Here is a 20,198-nt window from a genome sequence, read left to right on the forward strand (position 1 = left end):
TCTGAACATATTTATGAAAAATCATTTTAGTATCGTAAAATAGTATGTATAAATTAAATTTTGTAATCGATTGGTTAAGAATATTTAAGCGTAAAGTAAATCGAGACATAATTAAATATATATATATATATGTATATTGATTTTGAAAATTAAAATTTACAATTAAGCATTTCTTTATGATACGCAAAGAGTAGTCTTGTTTGCTAGTAGATGAGAGTATTGTAGTATTAAAAAGTCAAACTAACAAAATAAATCAAAAAAATCATAACAAATCATAAGTTATAAGCCCATTTAAACAGACTTTATGTTTAGCAGATAATTAATTAACTCATTTGCATTTAATTAGCTCAGTCAAGTTTATACAAACTACAGTGGTAATTAAATATTTATATCTTATTAAAATTTTTATAATATGTCAAAAAGGTTCACCTCTTGTGAAGAATTTGGAAGCACCTATTTTCTATGTCAATTTGAGCATAATTTTTCAATTTTGCAAAAGTATAAATTACGTGAAAATAATTATTCCGTACACACCAATATAATTAATAATTTAAATTAAAAAAGAATTTAAGAAAACCACAATTAAAGAAAAATTACTTGCACCTTAATATAAATATAAATAATAAATTATAAAAATGAAAGAGAGTGGAACACAATAGGAAAATTTAGTTACTGAAATAAATACAACCGCCCCCCACTCCCACCCTCCCCAAAAAAAAAAGTTTTAAGACGAAATTACCCTCAACATATAATAGAACAATCTTGTTAAATACGGGGCTAATAGTCTTTTCTTTTCTTCTTCTTCAATTTAGTAAAACCCTAACCCCAAAAACTCGATTCAGATTTAAAGGTTCGGGTCAAATTCTTCCGGCGGGTACACCGGTAGACAAAAATGGGTCGACCGGAACCCCACGTGATCTTTGCCCAAACTTTCCATCACCCTCAACTCGATGAGTATGTAGACGAGGTAACTATTTACGTATTTTCTTGTGTTCGGTATGCACCAAAATGTTAGCATTGGCTTTTACTATTGCGTATTTTCCTGTGTTCGGTATGTAGGTAGAAAATTACAGAATTGTCTTGTACTATTACTTATTTTCCTATGTTCCGTATGCAAGTGAAAATTATAGTACTGTGTTTCACTCTTTCCGTATTTTCTTGTGTTCGTTATGCAAAAAAAAGTTATAGTACTGTGTTTTGCTGTTTGCGTGTTTTTTTGTGTCCAGTATGCAAGTGAAAAATCACAGTAGGCTTTTAATCTTATGTATTTTCCTCTGTTCGATATGCAAGTAAAATATTTACAGAATTGGCTTTTACACTTACGTATTTTCCTGTGTTTGGTATGCAAGTGAAAAAATTATTGTGTTTTACTCTTTGCCTATTTACGTATTTTCTTGTGTTCGTTATGCATGCAAAAACTTATACTACCTCCGTCCCATTTTACCCGTCCTTGGGATGACACAACTATTAAGAATACAATGATGGTAATGTAACTTTACCATTTTGCCCCTCTTAATTGTGACTTGTTGTTAGTTCCAATATTGATGGATGTATAATACCAAAGCACCATTTATATTTTTAATAGTGTACTCTTAACGGTACTTATCTTTGCAACATTTTTCAAGAATGCTAATAATAAGGAGTAATCAATTACACTAAGGGTATAATGGGAAAAAAATTGTCTTGTCTTGATAAGTAGAAAAGGACAAGTAAAATGGGACAACAAATTAGAAAATTTGGGACGAGTAAAATGGGACGGAGGGAGTAGTACTGTATTTTGCTCTTTGCATGTTTTCTTGTATTCATTATGCATGTAAAAAATCACAGTAGGCTTTTACTCTTATGCATTTTCTTCTTATGCATTTTCTTCTGTTTGGTATGCAAGTAAAAATTTACAGAATTGGCTTTTACACTTGTATTTTCCTGTGTTCGGTATACAAGTGAAAAAATTATAGTACCTTGCTTTACTCTTTGTGTATTTTCTTGTGTTAGTTATGTAAGTAAAAAATTATAGTATTGGCTTTTACTCTTACGTATTTTCCTGTGTTGTGTATGCAAGTAAAAATTACAGTATTGGCTTTCACTCTCACATATTTTCTTGTGTTCGGTATGCAAGTGAAAAATTATAGTACTGTGTTTTACTTTGTGCGTATTTTTTTGTGTTCGTTATGCAAGTGAAAAGTTACAGTACTCTCTTTTACTCTCTGCATATTTTCTTGTGTACTTAATATCTATGATATAAGTTTGTTTTATCCGCCCAAAAATAAAATCATATTATTGTTTTGTGTTTTACTCTTTTCGTGTTTCCTTATGTTCGGTATGCAAGTAAAAAGTTTAATAGTATTGTGTTTCACTCTTTGCATATTTTCTTGTGTTCGTTGTGCAAGTAAAAACTTATAGTATTGTGTTTTACTGTTTGCGTATTTTTTTGTGTTTGGTATGCAAGTAAAAAATTAGTAGTCTTGTGTTTTATTCTTTGTGTATGTTCTTGTGTTCAATATGCAAGTAAAATATTATAGTACTGTCTTTTACTCTTTGCGTACCTTCTTGTATTCGGTATGCAAGTAAAATATTTAAATATTGTTTTTTACTCTTTGCATATTTTCTTGCATTCGGTATGCAAGTAAAAAAGTTAATAGTATTGTGTTTTACCCTTTGCGTATTTTCTTGTGTTCGGTATGCAAGTAAGAAATTAGTAGACATGTGTTTTACTCTGCGTATTTTGTTGCGTATTTTGTTGTGTTTGATATGCAAGTAAAAATTAATTGTATTGTGCTTTAACTCTTTGCTTATTTTCTTGTGTTCGGTATGCAAGCAAAAAATGAATTAGACATGTGTTTTACTCTTGCGTATTTTCTTGTGTTCATTATGCAAGTAAAACATGCTTTTTTTGTTTCTTTTTTATTTATTTGATGTCATTGTTATATCATCTGTGTGTTTCCAGGTGTTATTTGGAGAGCCGGTTGTTGTCTCTTCTTGCGAGATTCTTGAACAGAATGCTACTGCCGCGTGTCCTTCGTTGAAGCTTGTGGGGTACAGTTTCTATTCATTTTGCTTATTGGGTCATTATTTTCTTGGACTAAGTTTTCACTATATGTAGTAGCAGCATGAAGTTGTATTTAATTTTTCGCGGGAACTGTGAATTCTAAGATGTTTTATTTCACACACACACACATTCTTGAAGTGAGTGGTTTTGAGACTATCAGACATTTAGGTTATCAACGTTGACAGTGAGAAGTAGGGAAGCAAAGCAAAAACAATTTGTCTGAGATGTGTCGTTCCTTAGAAAATGTTAGGAGCGTAATTTGTCGATATAAATATTTTCCTGTGTTAAGTTGCTGGTGGGAGGTGACAGGTATCCCGTAGAATTAATCGAGGTGCGCGAAAGCTGGCTCGAACAACACAATCATCAAAAAGAAAAAGTTAACGTTGACAGGAGAACTAGGGAGGAAAACCAAAAAAGATTTGTCTGTGATGCGTAATTCCTTAGAAAATGTTAGGAGCACAATTTGTCAAAGACTTATTAGATGTAAATATTTGCTTGTGTTAATACATGTAATGTTGATAGTGAGAAGTGGGGAAGCAAAGCAAAAACGATTTGTCTGTGTCTCTGAGATGTGTCGTTCCTTAGAAAATGTTAGGTGCGTAATTTGTCGATATTAATATTTTCCTAAGTTAATAAAAGTAACGTTGACAGTGAGAGGTAGGGAAGCAAAACAAAAAAGGATTTGTAAGGATTTTCTAATTCCTTAGAAAATGTTAGGAGCACAAGTTGCCAAAGACTTGTTAGATATAAATATTTGCTTGTGTTAATATAAGTAATGTTGACAGTAAGAAGTAGTGAAGTGAAACCAAAAAGCTGAGATGTGTCGTTCCTTAGAAAATGTTGGGAGCGTAGTTTGTCAAAGACATGTTAGATAGAAATCTTTGTTTTTTTTTTAGAGGAAATGGTAACTGAAATATTTGTTTGTGTTAATATAGAAGTAATGTCGACAGGGAGAAGCAAGGAAGCAAAACCAAAAAGGATTTGTCTGTGATGTGTCATTCCTTAGAAAATGTTGAGAGTGTAATTTTCTAAAGACTTGTTAGATATAAATATTTGATTGTGTTAACAAGAGTAACTTTGACAGTGAGAAGTAGGGAAGCAAAACAAAAGGGGATTTTCTGATATGTGTCATTCCTTAGAAATGTGAAGAGCATAATTTGTCAAAGACTTGTTAGATATAAATAGTTCCTTGTGTTAATAAAAGTAACATAGACAGTGAGCAGTAGGGAAGCAAAACCAAAAAATGATTTGTCTGAGATGTGTCATTCCTTAGAAAATGTTGGGAGCGTAATTTGTCATAGACTTGTTAGATATAAATATTTGCTTGTGTTAATAGAAGTAACATCGACAATGAGAAGTAGGGAAGCAAAAACAGCCTTGGAGTTAGTAAAGTTGTTGCCATGTGACTAGAAGGTCACGGGTTTAAGTCTTGGAAACAGCTTTGACAGAAATGCAAGGTAAGGTTGTGTACAATACACCCTTGTGGTGGGGACTTTCCCCGGACCCTGCGCATAGCGGGAACTTTAGTGCGCCGGGTTGCCCTTTGACAGTGAGGAGTAGGGAAGCAAAAAGAAAAAGGATTTGTCTGTGATGTGTCATTCCTTAGAAAACGTTGCGAGCGTAATTTGTCAAAGACCTGTTAGATGTATACTTGCTTGTGTTAATAGAAGTAATAGAAGGCTGAAGTCTTAGTGCTTGGTTATTTTATTTGACAAGGTCTTAGTGCTTGGTTCTGATCAGCTATGAACATGCTTTACTCTCTTCCGGATGCATCAGATGAATGCAGGGAAAATATTGTCATCTAATTTCTCAGTTTTCAATTAGGAAATTAAGGAAAACCTTTACATGATTGGCTGATTCAATCCGAAATCCCTACATTGTTTCATATAGATGCCAGAAGCCTATGTCAAATATTAGTGATCTGTGTTTTTGATGGAGATCACCCATATGATATGAAAAGGAACTATCAAATATGAGAGCAACTGTTGTTAATAAGGAGGTATGCAGTAAAATTTTTGCGGTGCACAGATAGAACTAATAAAAAAACTTCACAGTTGCAGTAACTTTGGAGGTCAGTAAAGTAGATCTTTTGGAATAATCTAGCTTATGTTCTTCATAAGTAGAGAGTATCTAGTGTAATGGTCTAAACAGAAGAAACAATTGCATTTCTCAATCAGATTTATATTGGATCTTGCTGTATTTCTTTACCAAATGTACGGCTATGACATTAGAGTGGAAGACAAAGTGGTCCTGAAAGTTATCACATCCTCTTCTATAAATTTGCTTTTATGCTTTTAGGACAAATTTACCCCATTATTGGTTTTCTGAAATTCTTATCATCTTGCTTTTCTGGAGCTTGGTGGAATTATGACTAGATGAGCTATATATGTGTTGTAAACTTGTAGTGATTTTTATAACTTATGAATACCTCTTTAGATCATTTTATGAAAATTTTATCTAATTCTAACTAAAAAATGAAAATACTACTTGACATATGGTTTGACACTACCTTTTGTTTTGTTCAGGGCCACTTCACCACCCTCATTTGCTTTGGAAGTTTTTGTGCACTGTGAGGGAGAGTCAAGGTTTAGACGTCTAAGTCAGCCTTTCCTGTATTCCCATTCTTCATCAAATGTGCTTGACGTAGAGGTACCAAGTAAAAATTTGTGTAATTCGTCTTATTCATACAGTGGTCTTAAAAGTGGGTTTAGTGTTTAGGATTTTGTTGTAAGAACTAATCCACATTGTTGGAAATCGGTGTATAGGAGAATGTACTACTCTATTTTATTTATTTTCTTCAGGAGTAATTATTGTTCATATGGCAAATCCATAAAGATATTTTTTTCTGGATAAATCCATTTGGAAGTTCTTATTTCGTGGCCTTTATAGACGCCATGTTGTATATTTGTTTGTATTTCACTTTTACAACTGAAGCTTCCTTTTATAACTGGTGGTTTCAGTTCTAGCCACTGGCATTTGGAGGAATTTGTTTTGTATTCACCTTTTCCAGTTGTGAATGCTTTGGTTTCTTTGGTAGATTATTTTGAAATAATAGCCTTTTTTTTGAATGGAATATATCTTTAATTAGTTCTAAATGGATTCGAGCCGGGGGTCTATTGGAAACAGCCTCTCTACTTCTTCGGAGGTAGCGGGATGGTTTGCGTACATCTTACCCTCCCCAGACCCCACTTTGTGGGATTACACTGGGTTTGTTGTTGTTGTAGTTCTAAATGGATTGTTTTACCTTTGTTTTATATTATCCAATAACTTTTGACGTCTATACATTCGACAAAAAGAAACCTATTAGCCCATGATTGAGTCCACCTGTCATAAACCAACCCATATTTTTAAGCTCCACCTCAATGAACAATCCAATTTCAAGTTGATGGATTTTTTTGGTGACTTGATCCCTTGGAGTGCGACCCTTTCCTGAACCTGTATGAACGCAGGATGCTTTGTGCATCGGACTGTTTTTTTTAATATAGAAACAGCTATATTGTTTGCATTTATAACAATTGTCTTCCCTTTAATTTACAAACATCTCTCCCCTTTTTAAATAACCGTGGTGTTATTTTTTAAATATCCATAAGGTTAAGGTTTGCGTACACTCTACTCTCACCGGATCCCACTTGTGAGATTACACTAGGTATTATGTGCGCAATAACCATAGTATTTGATCAGCTTGCGCGCATCTCTATTGATTACCCGTTGACTTCCACCAACGCAAATAACGGGTGAATGTGTCCACAAATTACCTAGTGTTTTGTCTCCATTGGGTTTTGAACCCGAGACCTCATGGTTCTCAACCCATTTCATTGACCACTAGGCCACACCCTTGGGTGCTAAGCATCTCATCCTTTTTAAGATTATTTAACTGCTTTTCTCTTTCTGTTTGAAACAATGAGGATTTGGATCCCTGGATAATTACCATTTAACCTTGTTTATGTGAATATTACACGAGAGTTTGGACACCCAATGACCTAAATAATTTTGGGAGGTTCTTAAAGGTTAATTAGGACTCAAGTACAAGATTCAGGGTAACAGCTTCAAACTAGAATTAGTTTCAATTGGATGGTTAAATATTAGATACTCATTCTCTGATAATGTGCGAGTGCACACACTTCTGTTTCCTTCTCCTCTGGATTTGGCTGTGAGATTGGTTTTGAGGCACTGAACAACACAAATGGTAACAATAGTTGAGGCTCTGCATAAAGAAGTGATGAATCACATTTGGTATATTGTTACTCATTGAATCATAATCTGTTGTTGCAACCTCTCATGAGTACAAAAACAACAACAACAACAAACCCAGTGTATTCCCACCTAGTGGGGTCTGGGGGGTAAGATGTACGCAGTCCATACCTCTACCTCTGAAGAAGTAGAAAGGCTGTTTCCGATAAGACCCCCGGCTCAAGACACGAGATACCACACAAACACATAGTAAAGCACAGCACAAGGTTACAAGATTACATAACATAAATACGGCATCCATACGTAATATAAAACAGAAGAAAGCACACAGATTCATAATAAAACATGGAACACGGACTCCTAACAGGAAAAAAACCCCACCACGTAACTCCCTACACTAGCAACTCAAACTGGCCCTAGTCCTCTGCCCTAATTCGCGTCCTTCAGACCTTCCTATCTAGGGTCATGTCCTCGGTGAGCTGTAACTGCTCCATGTCTCGCCTAATCACCTCACCCCAGTACTTCTTCGGCCTACCCCTACCCTGCCTAAAACCATCCAACGCTAGCCTCTCACACCTGCGGACCGGAGCATCCATGCCCCTCCTCTTCACGTGTCCGAACTATCTCAATCGGACTTCCCGCATCTTGCACTCCACTGGGATCACACCAACCTTCTCCTGGATGGTCTCATTCCGAACTCTATCCCCTCTAGTCAGCCCACACGTCCAGCGCAACATCCGCATTTCTGCCACCCTCATCTTTTGGATGTGGGAGTTCTTAACTGGCCAACACTCCGCTCCATACAACATGGCCGGACGGACTACCGCCCTGTAGAATTTGCCTTTAAGCTTAGGCGGCACCTTCTTATCACACAGTACCCCCGACGCGAGCTTCCACTTCATCCATCCCGCCCCAATACGGTGCGAGACATCCTCGTCAATCTCACCGTTACTCTGGATCACGGACCCGAGATACTTGAAACTCTCCCTCTTACCTACCTCCTGTGATTCCAGCTTCACTACTACCTCATTCTCCCGCCTCACGTCATTAAACTTGCATTCCACATACTCTGTCTTGCTTCTGCTCACCCTGAACCCTTTAGACTCAAGAGTTTGCCTCCACACCTCTAATTTGTCACTCACACCCCCTTGAGTCTCATCTATCAGAACTACATCTATCACAACTCTCATGAGTACTGATTTAAATTGGAAAGGTCAGTAGGTGGTAGTGCTCTTTTATGTATCATTATTTTCCCAAGTTGGCTAGGCAAGACGGGTTTAGATGAGTACCAATATATTGGAAATACTAATTTGTCCTTAAAAAATGGAAACATGGTTTGCTTTTTCAACTTTTAATATCTTTGGAGTTGGTGATATTTGTACTTCTGATGGTAACATTTTCCACCTAATGGCTTGACTGAATGTGCTTTCCGGGTTGGTTTTCACTAAAATATCTCCTATACAAGCTCTTTTGAAGCTCCTCGCCTGCACTTAAGAACAAACACTGCCAGTTGTCTTCTTGTGGCTCAGTATCTGTTAAGATTTATTAATGTCTTTTGTTTTAGTGTCTCTCACTTTATAAATGTGTTTCATACATTTTTTCATTAACTTAAGAGTAATGAGAGTCTATGGACATCTTCTGATATTTAGATTTCATTGATGAAGCACCACGGGTGCTAACCCTATAAGACATGATATTCAAAGGATAACAATAGTAGAAGGAATGAGCTAAATTTATGGTATCTTTTTCTTTGATAAGGTAAAGTAGCTAAGTTCATTGTATTTTAGTGTGTCCAACATATATATATATTTAGAATGGTAACATGTTATATAGGTAGCACAAAGGCTGTCCTAGAGCCATCTATAAATATTTCAGAAGAACAAAAAAGCCATAGCTATGTACTATCCCATATTACAAGGATCCTATGATATCTATTGGAAAAGCTTGTCCAACATATTTCATGGTTGGTTCACTGTCAACAAGTAAAAATATTGAACATACATGGATCTTTTTCCTCAAGGGTGTGACCTAGTGGTCAATGAAGTGGATTGAGAACGCGAGGTCCCAAGTTCAGAACCCAATAGAGAACACTAAGTGATTTCTTCCCTAGGCGGATAGAGTTACTTGATTCCTATTGTTGGTGGGAGGTGACAGGTACCCGTGGAATCAGTCGAGTCGAGGTGTGTGAAAGCTGGCCCGGGCACCATAATCATTAAAATATTTTTCCCAGAAAACATCCATCTCTTTCCATCCAAAAAAACCCAAACAAACATGTTGCAAATATCCTCCATGATTTTCTGTTTCTTTAAATTAGGCAGCTGCTTGAAGCAAATGGCAGTGTAAGGCATCACCAAGCCATATCGCCTACTGACAGAATAACACAAAGGACTTCATTTTTCTTTTTTCTTTTTTAATAAGTAAGAGGCAGACTTAAGTATCCACTCACTGTGAGGAAATGCGATAGCTGTCTTCTCTTTTAGCTTACAGAATTTTCGGGTGTCTTTGGACTAGAAAACAGCATTATTTGCTATGCTATTATTTAGTTTTATTTCGTCCTTTATGAGTAATTTGGATTTGGAATGATCCTGAGATTATTGGTTTCGTGAAACATGGGCGGATTTTTGAAAAGGTTACTTTGCAAGAAAATAAAGCAGTTTGATTTCAAGAACTTCGTATCTTTTTTTCCTTTTCCTGTTGTTATTACCTGTGAAAGGTGGTTCCATGCTGCTCCTTGACGGAGGAAAAAAAGCATTTTGTTGATCTCTATATTTGCAACAAATTCATGGGGCTCTATGGGTGTCAATGCTATTATATGCAACTAGTAGGTTTATCTATGGTGCATTCGAGACTTCAGTTGGACGACACTAAAATGAACATGTTTGGAAACATTTCTTCCCTCGTTTTTCTCGCCTTGAATTTTATCTGTGTCGTTATTGTCATACGTTTTGTCCTCCTAAATGCTTCAAGCAGGGAAGGAAAATGAGAAGCTTTAGTATGTTGCTATTAATTAAAGGGAGTTATGACTTGTGCAGGCAATTGTTACCAATCATTTGGTTGTACGAGGCAGCTATCGAAGCCTTACATTGGTTGTGTATGGAAACACCACTGCGGATCTTGGCCAATTCAACATAGATGTTGATTTAGATGGCTCTTTGGCTAATACTGTTAGTGTTGTAGAGGGAGACCTTGAAGACCTCCCACCTGCATTGCGTCCCAATAATCTGTCTACCGAGCAAACATTGTCTTCTTTGAAGTCATTATCTTTGAAAAGTATTCCTCGGGATATTCCTCTCGAGCTCAGGCAATTATTGCAACTTATTTGTAGGATGTTGGAATCACCAAAATTTGGACTCATGAAAAATAAGGTTATTTCTTCCTTATTATCAGTGGCCTCAATCTATGCAACTCCTTGCTTTCCTTCTATAACGACAATGCATGTGCAACTTGGGCTGAATAAGTTGGTTTATAATCAAGAAGTTCAACTTGCAATTGCTGAAGCCAAAAAAGCGCTTTTGGAGATGCGTAATAGCTTTGGCGACCAGTCTACTGAATTTGCAACAGATGCTATGTTGGTGGAATCTGAGATTGAAACTGCTGCTCCAAAGCAGCTGCTGGACTCCTTAAGCCACTACATCAAATTTGGTAGCAGTCTTGATGCTGTTGCTCATCGTGAAGTTTCAAAGGTAAATATCTAGCGGTTATATCATATCCTTATTTGAATATAGCTAGAAGTTTTCTGTTTATTCATTTTCTAGACATGTCTACGGTGCATAAATGTTGTCATGTATGATTCTGATTTTGATTACCCTTTTCAGAGTGAGAACATGGTCCTCTGTTTGACTCTGGCTTTTCTAGTGTCATCTGCAAGAGAAAGCTGCTATCATTTTGTCAACTGTGGTGGCATGGAGCAGCTTGGTTATGCTTTTTCTAGTAGCTTGCAGAACTCTGGTGCTCTTAAATTGCTGCACCTTGGAGTTATTGAACAGGCAACTCGTCATTCAGTTGGCTGCGAAGGCTTCCTTGGATGGTGGCCTCGTGAGGATGAAAATATACCTTCTGGTACTAGTGAGAGATACAATCAACTGTTGAAGTTATTATTGCACAATCAGCAGCATGATGTAGCTTCTCTTGCCACTTATATACTTCATCGTTTGCAGTTTTATGAAGCTTCTTCCAGATATGAGGTAAATCCTTTTGTTAATGCGCTTCTTTTTGTCTTGTTGTGCATTTGATAAACATTCTCTTGGGGATGTGAACTCTCTCTTTCTTTCAACTCTCAATAGTGTACCATATTGTCTGTCCTGGGAGGTCTTTCTGGCTCTGGTCAGGCTACAAGTGCCACGATAGATATGCTTGCCAACGCTAAACTTCAACTCAAGAACCTTTTGGTCAGTTTAAGATCCCTTTACATTTGATCCATCTTGGCTTTCCTGTCACTACCTGTTTATTGTGGTATTATGACTGCTTTGTCATCCATTTTTGTTGACAAGTATTGGTGCAGAAATTAATAAATTCCTCTGGCCCAATTGAAGATCCTTCTCCAGCGACGCGTGCAAGTAAATCTTTGGTTCTTGGTGATGGTGGGCAGTTATCATGTAATGCAACCAGTAACTTGATTACTCGATCAAGTTGTTGCTTTTCTAACAATGACATGGATCAACATTTGCTTTCCCTTCTGAAGGTATGCTATAATCAACCTTATATAGTTCAGAATTTTTTTCTTTCTCCATCCCCTAAAATTTTGGTTAGACTTTTCAGTAACTCAGAAAAGAATTTGGTCCACAAAAAGGGTTTTGACTTTCCCGACAACTCGAATGCCAACACAAAAATAGAAAAAAGTTGTGCTTTAAAGTTGACTTCCTTAGGTTTGTTGCTTCATTTTGCTGCATGTTTTGATCTTTAGGTTCTCATCTGGCCAATAGCCTAGTGAAATTTTTGGTATGGATCTGCTGAAAGACAGCGAAGGATCCTTTATGCATTCTTACAAAAAATAGAACATTTTTTGGATGGATAATTTCTTTTGCCTTCCCTGTTCCTGAATGATGACGGTGATAAATATACGTAGGCACTAAAACATGATCACTTTGATCTATGACCATTTTACCTAACCCTTAATCCTTCATCTCCATTTTTGTGCATTTTATTGTAGTTCTCACAAAGAGTTTTTGGTGGTTGTTCTCATACAAATTTGTTCAAACTTCAAACTGGGTGGTAATATAATATAAGCTCTTTTTGTTCACTTGCGTTATTGGTAATAAAATAGTTGTTCATCTCTTCTTGTTCTTTATAAGCTCTTTATAAGGTTCATCTTTCCTTATTCTTAGGGAAATGTCATTTGTTTTTTTTGGGGGCGTGGGGGTGGATTTCGGATTTGAAATGTCATTTGTTGTTAACAAACAATATCAGCGAGTAAAGGAATATGCATTTAAAATGCTACTTTCTTTCTCAAAGGAATGAAGCTCTTCCCCCCAAAAAAAAAAGTCCATTGCTATTGTTTGTCTATATCTTATGGAATGGAATTGATTGAAATGCATGTTACTTGTACATACACCTAATTAATAGAGTAGGACTGCAATGCTATCAAAAGCAAAAAGCGCAAAAAAGCTCTAAGGTCCGTTGGGGCTTTAAGTGCAAAGCTCAAATAAAGCGCGGTTTTTAATGAAAAAAGGCGCAAAGGGTGAAAAAATTATAGTTATATATACATATTTATTCCAAGATTAATAATTAGAAGTATGAATGACATATATATGGACAAAGAAGTTGAATTTTTTTTTATAATAAAGTGAAATATCAATTGTTTAGTACCCCGCCTCTTCTAAAGAGGCTCATTGGCTAGGAAAAGTATGCTTAGAACCTTGATGACGACACTAAGACACACGTTAGGCGAGGAGAAGCGCTCAACACGTTTTGAGCCCCGTTTCAAGGCTTAAGCGTGCCTTTGACAACACTGGGACTAGAGAGCATTTTAGTAAACAGTCAATATAGTTCTTGCATAATTCTATTTGCTTAATGTGTGGATTTTGCATAGAGTGTCCAGTGTTTTGAAAAGCGAGAGGCGAAAAAAGTTCGCTTCACAAAAGCGAGAAACGTGAAGCGAAGCGCACGCTTTTTTCCATTAAAACGCTATTTAGTACAAAATTTAAAAATATTAAACATGCATAAATAAATAACTAAGAGCTCAATAAATAGCATAATCATTCAATACTTAAATTAAAAAGAGAATAGATAGTCATAACAAGCATTCAAGCAAACTACTAAAATACTAAAAATCAGTCTTGAGTCTTAATCAACCAACACAAATAGAGAAGAAGAAAAAAACACAAAGAAAAAACCAAAGTTGGAAGTCAGATTACCTACAACAAAAAAAAAAGTAAAACAGAACTGGAAAACAAAGAAGAAGAGGAAAAAAAAAACAGAGATAAAAAAAGAGTAATAGAGGAGAAAAAAAGCCTAGGAAACCCTAATAGGAGAAGAAGAAGAGAAATAGAGAAGAAGAAGAAGAAGAGAAATAGAGAAGAAGAAGTTGCATACCTTCAACAGTTGTTCCAGAAAAGTCGCAGCAGCAGCAATGTAGTCGTATAGTCACTTAAGGATGTTCTTGTGGTCTTCTTCCCGTCCTTCCTCATCCGGCCTCGAGGCATTTCGGCTATGTGGCGACGTAGCTACACCGCTATGTGCGCACCTTAGAGGAAAACCCTTTAGCGTGCGCCGAGGTAGGAGTACTAACTTACGGTACAGTTTGTCATTATTTGGCAAATAATCCAAATTTCCCAAAACTAGAAAAACTAGTTTTTGGGTCAAATTCTATTATTTGAAAATTTTTAAAAATTTAAACTTTACCCCAAACTTATATATTTTTTTAAAAATACCCCACGGTTTATTATTCCAACTAATATCTATTTGCCAACCAAATCCCATTAATAAAACTTGTTGTTCGACTCAATAGTGTTTTGGACGGCGAAAGGCGACAAGGCTACGGCGAGGCGCCAATTAATACCAAAAAGTTAAATTATTTAATTGCATATATAAATAATTAAAATCTCAACAGCAATAACATATTTGCAAATATTTCAATTCAAAATTAAAAATAGATAGTTGAATGACTCAACAATCAATAAAACACGCAATGCGATAACTTTTCTTCAAGATTTTCATAATCTTCAAGTCCAACATTTACATAAAGTAATGGTATTAATTAGTGTATTATATAACTAATTACCAGTTTCTCAAAAAGTTAGTATATCATATAACTAAAGTACACTTGAAAGAGTTTTAAAACTTTATCAAAGAAGAAATCAGAAACAGTGACTGACTGTGTCACTGGGAGAAAAAAAACTGATGAAGTTAAAAAAAAACCAGAGCGATAAAAGATGAAGAAGAAATGAGAAGATAAAATCTGAAGAAGAAAGTAGAAAAAGAGTTATGTACTATTTGTGGCAGCAGTGGCTATAGCCGCAGCAGTGGTAGGCTTGCACCGGCCTTTCTCTTGTAAACCCTAATTTTTTAAAATTCAAAAGGCAATGCCTTTCTCGCCATGGTGTCGCCACATACCTAAATGCCGACTAACCATCGCCTCACCTCTTGCCATTGGTGATGTGGCAAGCGCCTTCCGCAACCATGTGACTCAAGTATGTAATAGTATTGTTGCGGAGCACTAGTTAAAAGTAATGTAAATAGAAAATTGGATGCTCCTTTGTGAGTTGAGAAAACTTCGGTAGCTCCTATACTGATGTGTGAAATTGTTAATAAGTAGGTTGGAGCTTATAATTTATGAGTTTAATTTTCATCATGGAAATAATACAAAGTTATGGATAATTTTAATAGTTTTTAGAACTTATGAGTATAAATTATACTTCTTAAAAAAATTTAAATATTTTTTTTTTTCAAAAACTGTGGCCAAACTCATGGTGAAACTTCACCCAAAAATGAATTGCCAAAAATATTTGGGAACCTATGACTTATTTCTTAAAAAAAATATTTGGTAAGCTATGTCCAAACACTAGCTTAATACTGTGTTGGGGTGACCAATTTATTTCTTTTAGGCTTGTATAGACTTTTGTCTCCCCATATTTCCTTTTGCTAACTCCAAATAAATTGTCTGTGATCGATCAGGCTTACTAAAGACGGAACTCCCCCCCTTTTTTTTGTCCATGTAGTGGTTATTTTGATGTCCTTAATTGTATTAAGCATGCTTTGTGTCTCCTGAATTAATCATTGCCTATTGCAGTATTTCCAGAGCTAGAAAATTTTGAGGTTAAGATTAAAATGATCAAGTTTTGGGCCTTTGGCAGGTTAAGATTTAAGGCCAAAGTTATAGCATGTGTGCAAATGTAGTTCCTATCTTACCAATTAAAAAGGGACAAAAACCAAACAAATGAAATTCACTCATAACAAAGTTGTCATTTTCAGAAACGACAAAGACATTATAAGGCAGCTGTTCTAAAACTCCTTACAGGAGTTCCCATATTGATGTCATTCTTAGAGTTATTGTTTTCCTCCGAGATTACTGTTATAGTCACTCTATTAGGTTAGTTATCCTCCTTGGCCCTTGCCTTTCTTTTGGATTTCCAGAAAGTCTTGTTCATTGCTCTTCTTGTTAATAAAACTTCGTATTGAAACTAATTTTGTCAAATCTTTTTTCTTTTTTCTTGTGAGCAGGAGAGGGGTTTTCTCCCTTTATCTGCCACGCTATTGTCATCTTCTGCTTTATTGTCTGACACAGCTTGCACGGGGAACTTGTTTGTGGATATTGTATCATACTTTGAGGCCATTGTTCTCTCTCTTCTTTCTACTCGCTCAGGTTTGGTTTATATTAATATGATATGTTTTGTGTTTTTCTACTCAGTCTCCATGGTAGTGTTACTTGACACTATCACACGCTTCAAAGTCTTTCTGTTATATATATACTATTTCTGTTTTCAGGGTTGATATTTCTTGGTCGCGACCCTGAAGTTGCCACTACAATAATTCATGCCTTAAGAGGTGCTGATAATTGGAAGAAGGATGAGTCCATTTCCATTCGGCATGCATCTGTCCTAATATCCAAGGGTTTCTTTTGTCATCCACGTGATGTTGCACTGATCATTGAGATGCATTTGAAGGCAGTGAGTGCTGGTTATTGTTGAAAATTCATGTTTTCCTTGTCTCTTTGTTCCTTTGAACTCTGCTGTGTTGCATAGACATGAAAGAAAGCAACGAACGAAACCTTCTCGTAACCGGGCTTGTCCTTTGCCCTTTTTAATGTGACTCATTGCTTGCTTTTAGAAAAACAATTCTCCTCGCAGCTCCTCGGTCCTCACCCTTAAATTCTTTGTGCTCATATTTTCTCTGGTAGTCAACTATATTGCTATTTACTCTTGTGCCTGTTGCAGATCAGTGCCATAGATCGTTTAGCGACATCAAGTGCAGACTCTGAAGATTTGTTGTGGATAGTATGGCAGCTCTGTGGTCTTGCCAGGTAAGAGCTTGTTTTTCTTTCATGCTAAAGGTTTACAATCTCTAAGACTTTTAATAAATGCTTTTGAGATGTTCTCCAGATCTGATTGTGGACGCCAAGCTTTGTTTTCTCTGGTTCATTTCCCCGAGGTAATATGCTCTAATTCTGCATCGATCTAATTAAAAGTGGAAATATTTCAAAGCTTCATGTGTGAGCGATACTGGCTAACACAGCTATTTTCTCCATCCTTATTGATTATAGTTTATCATTTTTTTGATCAGGTAAAGTATTTGATTAACAATAACTGGGCCAACATGGCCGTATACAAGTTGTATACCACAAAAAGAAAAACCTACAAAGTCTAGCCAACAGAAGTTTTATTTTCTACAAAGTCTAGCCAACAGAAGTTTTATAGCTTATCATTTATTGATTCATTTTAATCTCTAGCCAACTGTGTTTTTCCTTGTTCCCAATGATATTTATTTGAGCATCTCAGGTGTTTTACTTCCGTGGTTTGAACTTTCTTTTGTATCACGTAGGCTCTTTCAGCTCTAATTGCGATACTACACTCAGTCAAGGAATTGGATCCAGTTTCTTCAAATAGTGGTAATTGAGAATTCATTTTGCAGCAATTTCACCTGAAGAAAATATGGAATTGATGCTACTTTATACTGATTAGTTTAAATTTTTAAAGTCTTTGCTTTGTCTATTAACTTTTGATTTTTAGGAGCTCCACCTTTGAACCTTGCTATCTTTCACTCTACGGCTGAAATTTTTGAGGTCATTGTTTCGGACTCAAGTGCATCTTCTCTGGGGTCTTGGATTGGACATGCTAAAGAACTTCACAGAGTCTTACATTCCTCCTCCCCAGGATCCAGCAAAAAAGATGCTCCTGCGAGGCTTTTGGACTGGATTGATGCTGGTGTAGTGTACCACAGGAGTGGAGCAATTGGTCTTTTACGTTATACAGGTATTTTAGCGTCCGGAGGGGATGCTCACATGGCCTCAACAAGTGTTTTGGCATCTGATGGCATGGATGTTGATAATGTCATTGGGGATTCTTCCTGCACCGATGGTAATATCATAGAGAATATGCTTGGGAAACGCATCACTGAGAAGGATTTTCCTGGTGTTGTTCTTCGTGACTCATCTGTTGTTCAGCTGACGACAGCATTTCGAATTTTGGCGTTTATTTCCGATAATTCGGTATGACATTAGTTGTGCTATTTTGATCATATATCGTGTCTTAGTAAAACTTTTCAGTAATATTGTTGTTTGTTGGTGAAGGCCGTCACTGCTACTCTTTATGATGAAGGTGCTGTCATGGTTATCCATGCAGTTTTAATCAACTGCAGGCTCATGTTTGAGAGGTCCTCTAACATATATGGTCAGTTTCTCCAACCATCATGTTTGCTTGGATTTCAAGCTTCAGCTATGATCCCTTGTTGGATGTTTGTTCATAATGTACTATGAATGTGACATTATATCATACTTTGAACTTATCTGAAAGTAAAAGAAAATAAACTCTCAACCATATATTCTGACTGTGAAACAGTGGTCAAAACCTCAATCAAATGAACCTGGGTCTGAGTGATGCATAATCTTTTGTAGTAAAACCATCACAGCACCACCATTCACACCTTATTACCAATGTATTTAATATGTTGGTTATGCTTTGCAATGAAGTATCAACTTTCCTTATGCTTCATGATTTAGTCAATTGTAGGTATTTGGTGCTTCTTTGTGTTGCTGCAAGTAAAAGTTTTCTTGTTAATTCTGTCAAAGCATTTAAGGTGTAAACAAATCACCCAACTTTTTTAGACTAATGAAAAAAATCACCCAGCTTTTTTGCCTCTACTAGGATAGGATCTGGAGTCTAGTCTCCTATAGCCCTATGGTCCATTTCAGTGGCGGAGCCAGAAATTTTATCCAAGGTGTTCAAGAAAAAAATTATTTTTTGATTAGTGAGGTCAATGTTATCTTGTTTAACCTAGCGATTCTGCCATGAATGATTCCAACATCTATTTATGTCAACTATTTATGTCAAATGTAAACAATCAAGATTTTTCTTTTTGTCTGCATTAATTTTTCCATAGAAAGTGTATGGATTACTTTGTATAAAGTGAAATACTGGTTGAACAAACGTGTGTAGATTTATACTACACACAAATCACACAATTAAAGAAAAGTTTTTTGCTTTTTCAAAAAAAGACCACGACGTTATCACTTTTAGCTTGAGTTAATATATTTATATATAAAAAGGGCAGCCCAGTGCACTAAAGCTACCGCTATGCGCGGTGTCCGGGGAAGGGCCCCACCACAAGGGTGTATCGTACGTAGCCTTACCCTGCATTTCTGCCAGAGGTTGTTTCCAAGGCTTGAATCCGTGACCTCCTGGTCACATGGCAGCAACTTTAGTAGTTACTCCAAGGCTCCCCTTCAGTTAATATATTTATATATAAGCACCAAATTTTCACGTGATTGTTGACCAATTTTTTTACCCTTCGAAGATACATTACGTTGGATAAAATTCTGAATACAATTATTATGTTTATAACATGTTTCAAAATTAAAATAACTTCTTCATATGTATAACTCTATATTGGTTAAAATTGTAATATTGCGAAACTTAACAAATATTTAAGAATTTTAGGTAAGATAAAATTTAATCAACTAAAATAATTGTATTTGCTTTATCCAAGAATGTTGGTGCGTGAATACCTTTAATCCTATTGAGTTTCTGTTAGAAACTGCTGTCAAGTGTCAACATTGAACAAAAAAAGTTGCGCGCTAGATAGGTTCGAACCCAAAACCGTTTGGTTGAAAGTGAACACACTTAACAATTGTGCCAAAGAAAGATCTTGTGTCAAGGGTATTCAACATTAAGTATAAAAAATGGGCTGCACGGTTCAATAAAGTGGCTATGCTCAGGGTTGGACAAGGTCCCCACCACGAGGGTGTATTGTAAGCAATGTGATTTTCTAGCGAAGGGTGTTCAATTGACCACCCTTAGGTGGTAGTAGCTCTGCCCCGTCAATTTTAGTGTGTGTCAAATGGACGGATTGAGCTGACCGGTCAAGATGGATTGAGTTATTGACCCGTCCAACAGTTACTCGGGCTTAAATGAGTTGGGATGAAATAAGCTAAAATGCTGGTTAAAACCTGACCCACCTAATTCATATTAAGTTTTAATTGTTTTACATGTTCTTTATACTTTTTAGTAGCTAATAAGATTATTATTTTTCATTATTATGACTATATATGACGTAAAAAAATGTCTTTTTTGCATCCGAGGGTATGACCTTGTGGTCAATGAGGTGGATTGAACACGTCTCAAGTTTAAATCCCAGCATGGACAAGGACACTAGGAGATTTTTTTCCTATTTGTTCTAGTCGTGGTGAAAATAGTCACCTGGTACTTGTTAGGGATGAGGGGTGACATGTATTACGTGGAATTAGTCGAGGTGTGCAGGTTGGCCTGGACATCACAGTTATAAAAAATGTCTTTTTGAAAATATTTTGACA

At 36.1% G+C, this 20,198-nt stretch overlaps 1 protein-coding gene across 1 annotated transcript in view; it reads left to right on the forward strand.

The window, feature by feature from the left end:
• Window positions 1-652: 652 nt before the first annotated feature.
• Window positions 653-20,198, forward strand: part of LOC107862734 (protein virilizer homolog) — a 37,819-nt gene continuing 18,273 nt past the window's right edge. The window contains exons 1-14 of the mRNA XM_016708380.2: window positions 653-967; window positions 2,945-3,033; window positions 5,572-5,695; window positions 10,270-10,920; window positions 11,053-11,421; window positions 11,521-11,625; window positions 11,739-11,918; window positions 15,896-16,037; window positions 16,160-16,341; window positions 16,609-16,694; window positions 16,774-16,822; window positions 17,213-17,279; window positions 17,401-17,879; window positions 17,961-18,060. Coding sequence (XP_016563866.2) covers window positions 893-967; window positions 2,945-3,033; window positions 5,572-5,695; window positions 10,270-10,920; window positions 11,053-11,421; window positions 11,521-11,625; window positions 11,739-11,918; window positions 15,896-16,037; window positions 16,160-16,341; window positions 16,609-16,694; window positions 16,774-16,822; window positions 17,213-17,279; window positions 17,401-17,879; window positions 17,961-18,060 — 2,698 coding nt within the window. The 5' untranslated portion in view covers window positions 653-892. The remainder of the gene's footprint in view (window positions 968-2,944; window positions 3,034-5,571; window positions 5,696-10,269; window positions 10,921-11,052; window positions 11,422-11,520; window positions 11,626-11,738; window positions 11,919-15,895; window positions 16,038-16,159; window positions 16,342-16,608; window positions 16,695-16,773; window positions 16,823-17,212; window positions 17,280-17,400; window positions 17,880-17,960; window positions 18,061-20,198) is intronic.

The sequence above is a fragment of the Capsicum annuum genome, chromosome 3 (assembly GCF_002878395.1).
Source record: "Capsicum annuum cultivar UCD-10X-F1 chromosome 3, UCD10Xv1.1, whole genome shotgun sequence".
Lineage (NCBI taxonomy): Eukaryota > Viridiplantae > Streptophyta > Magnoliopsida > Solanales > Solanaceae > Capsicum > Capsicum annuum.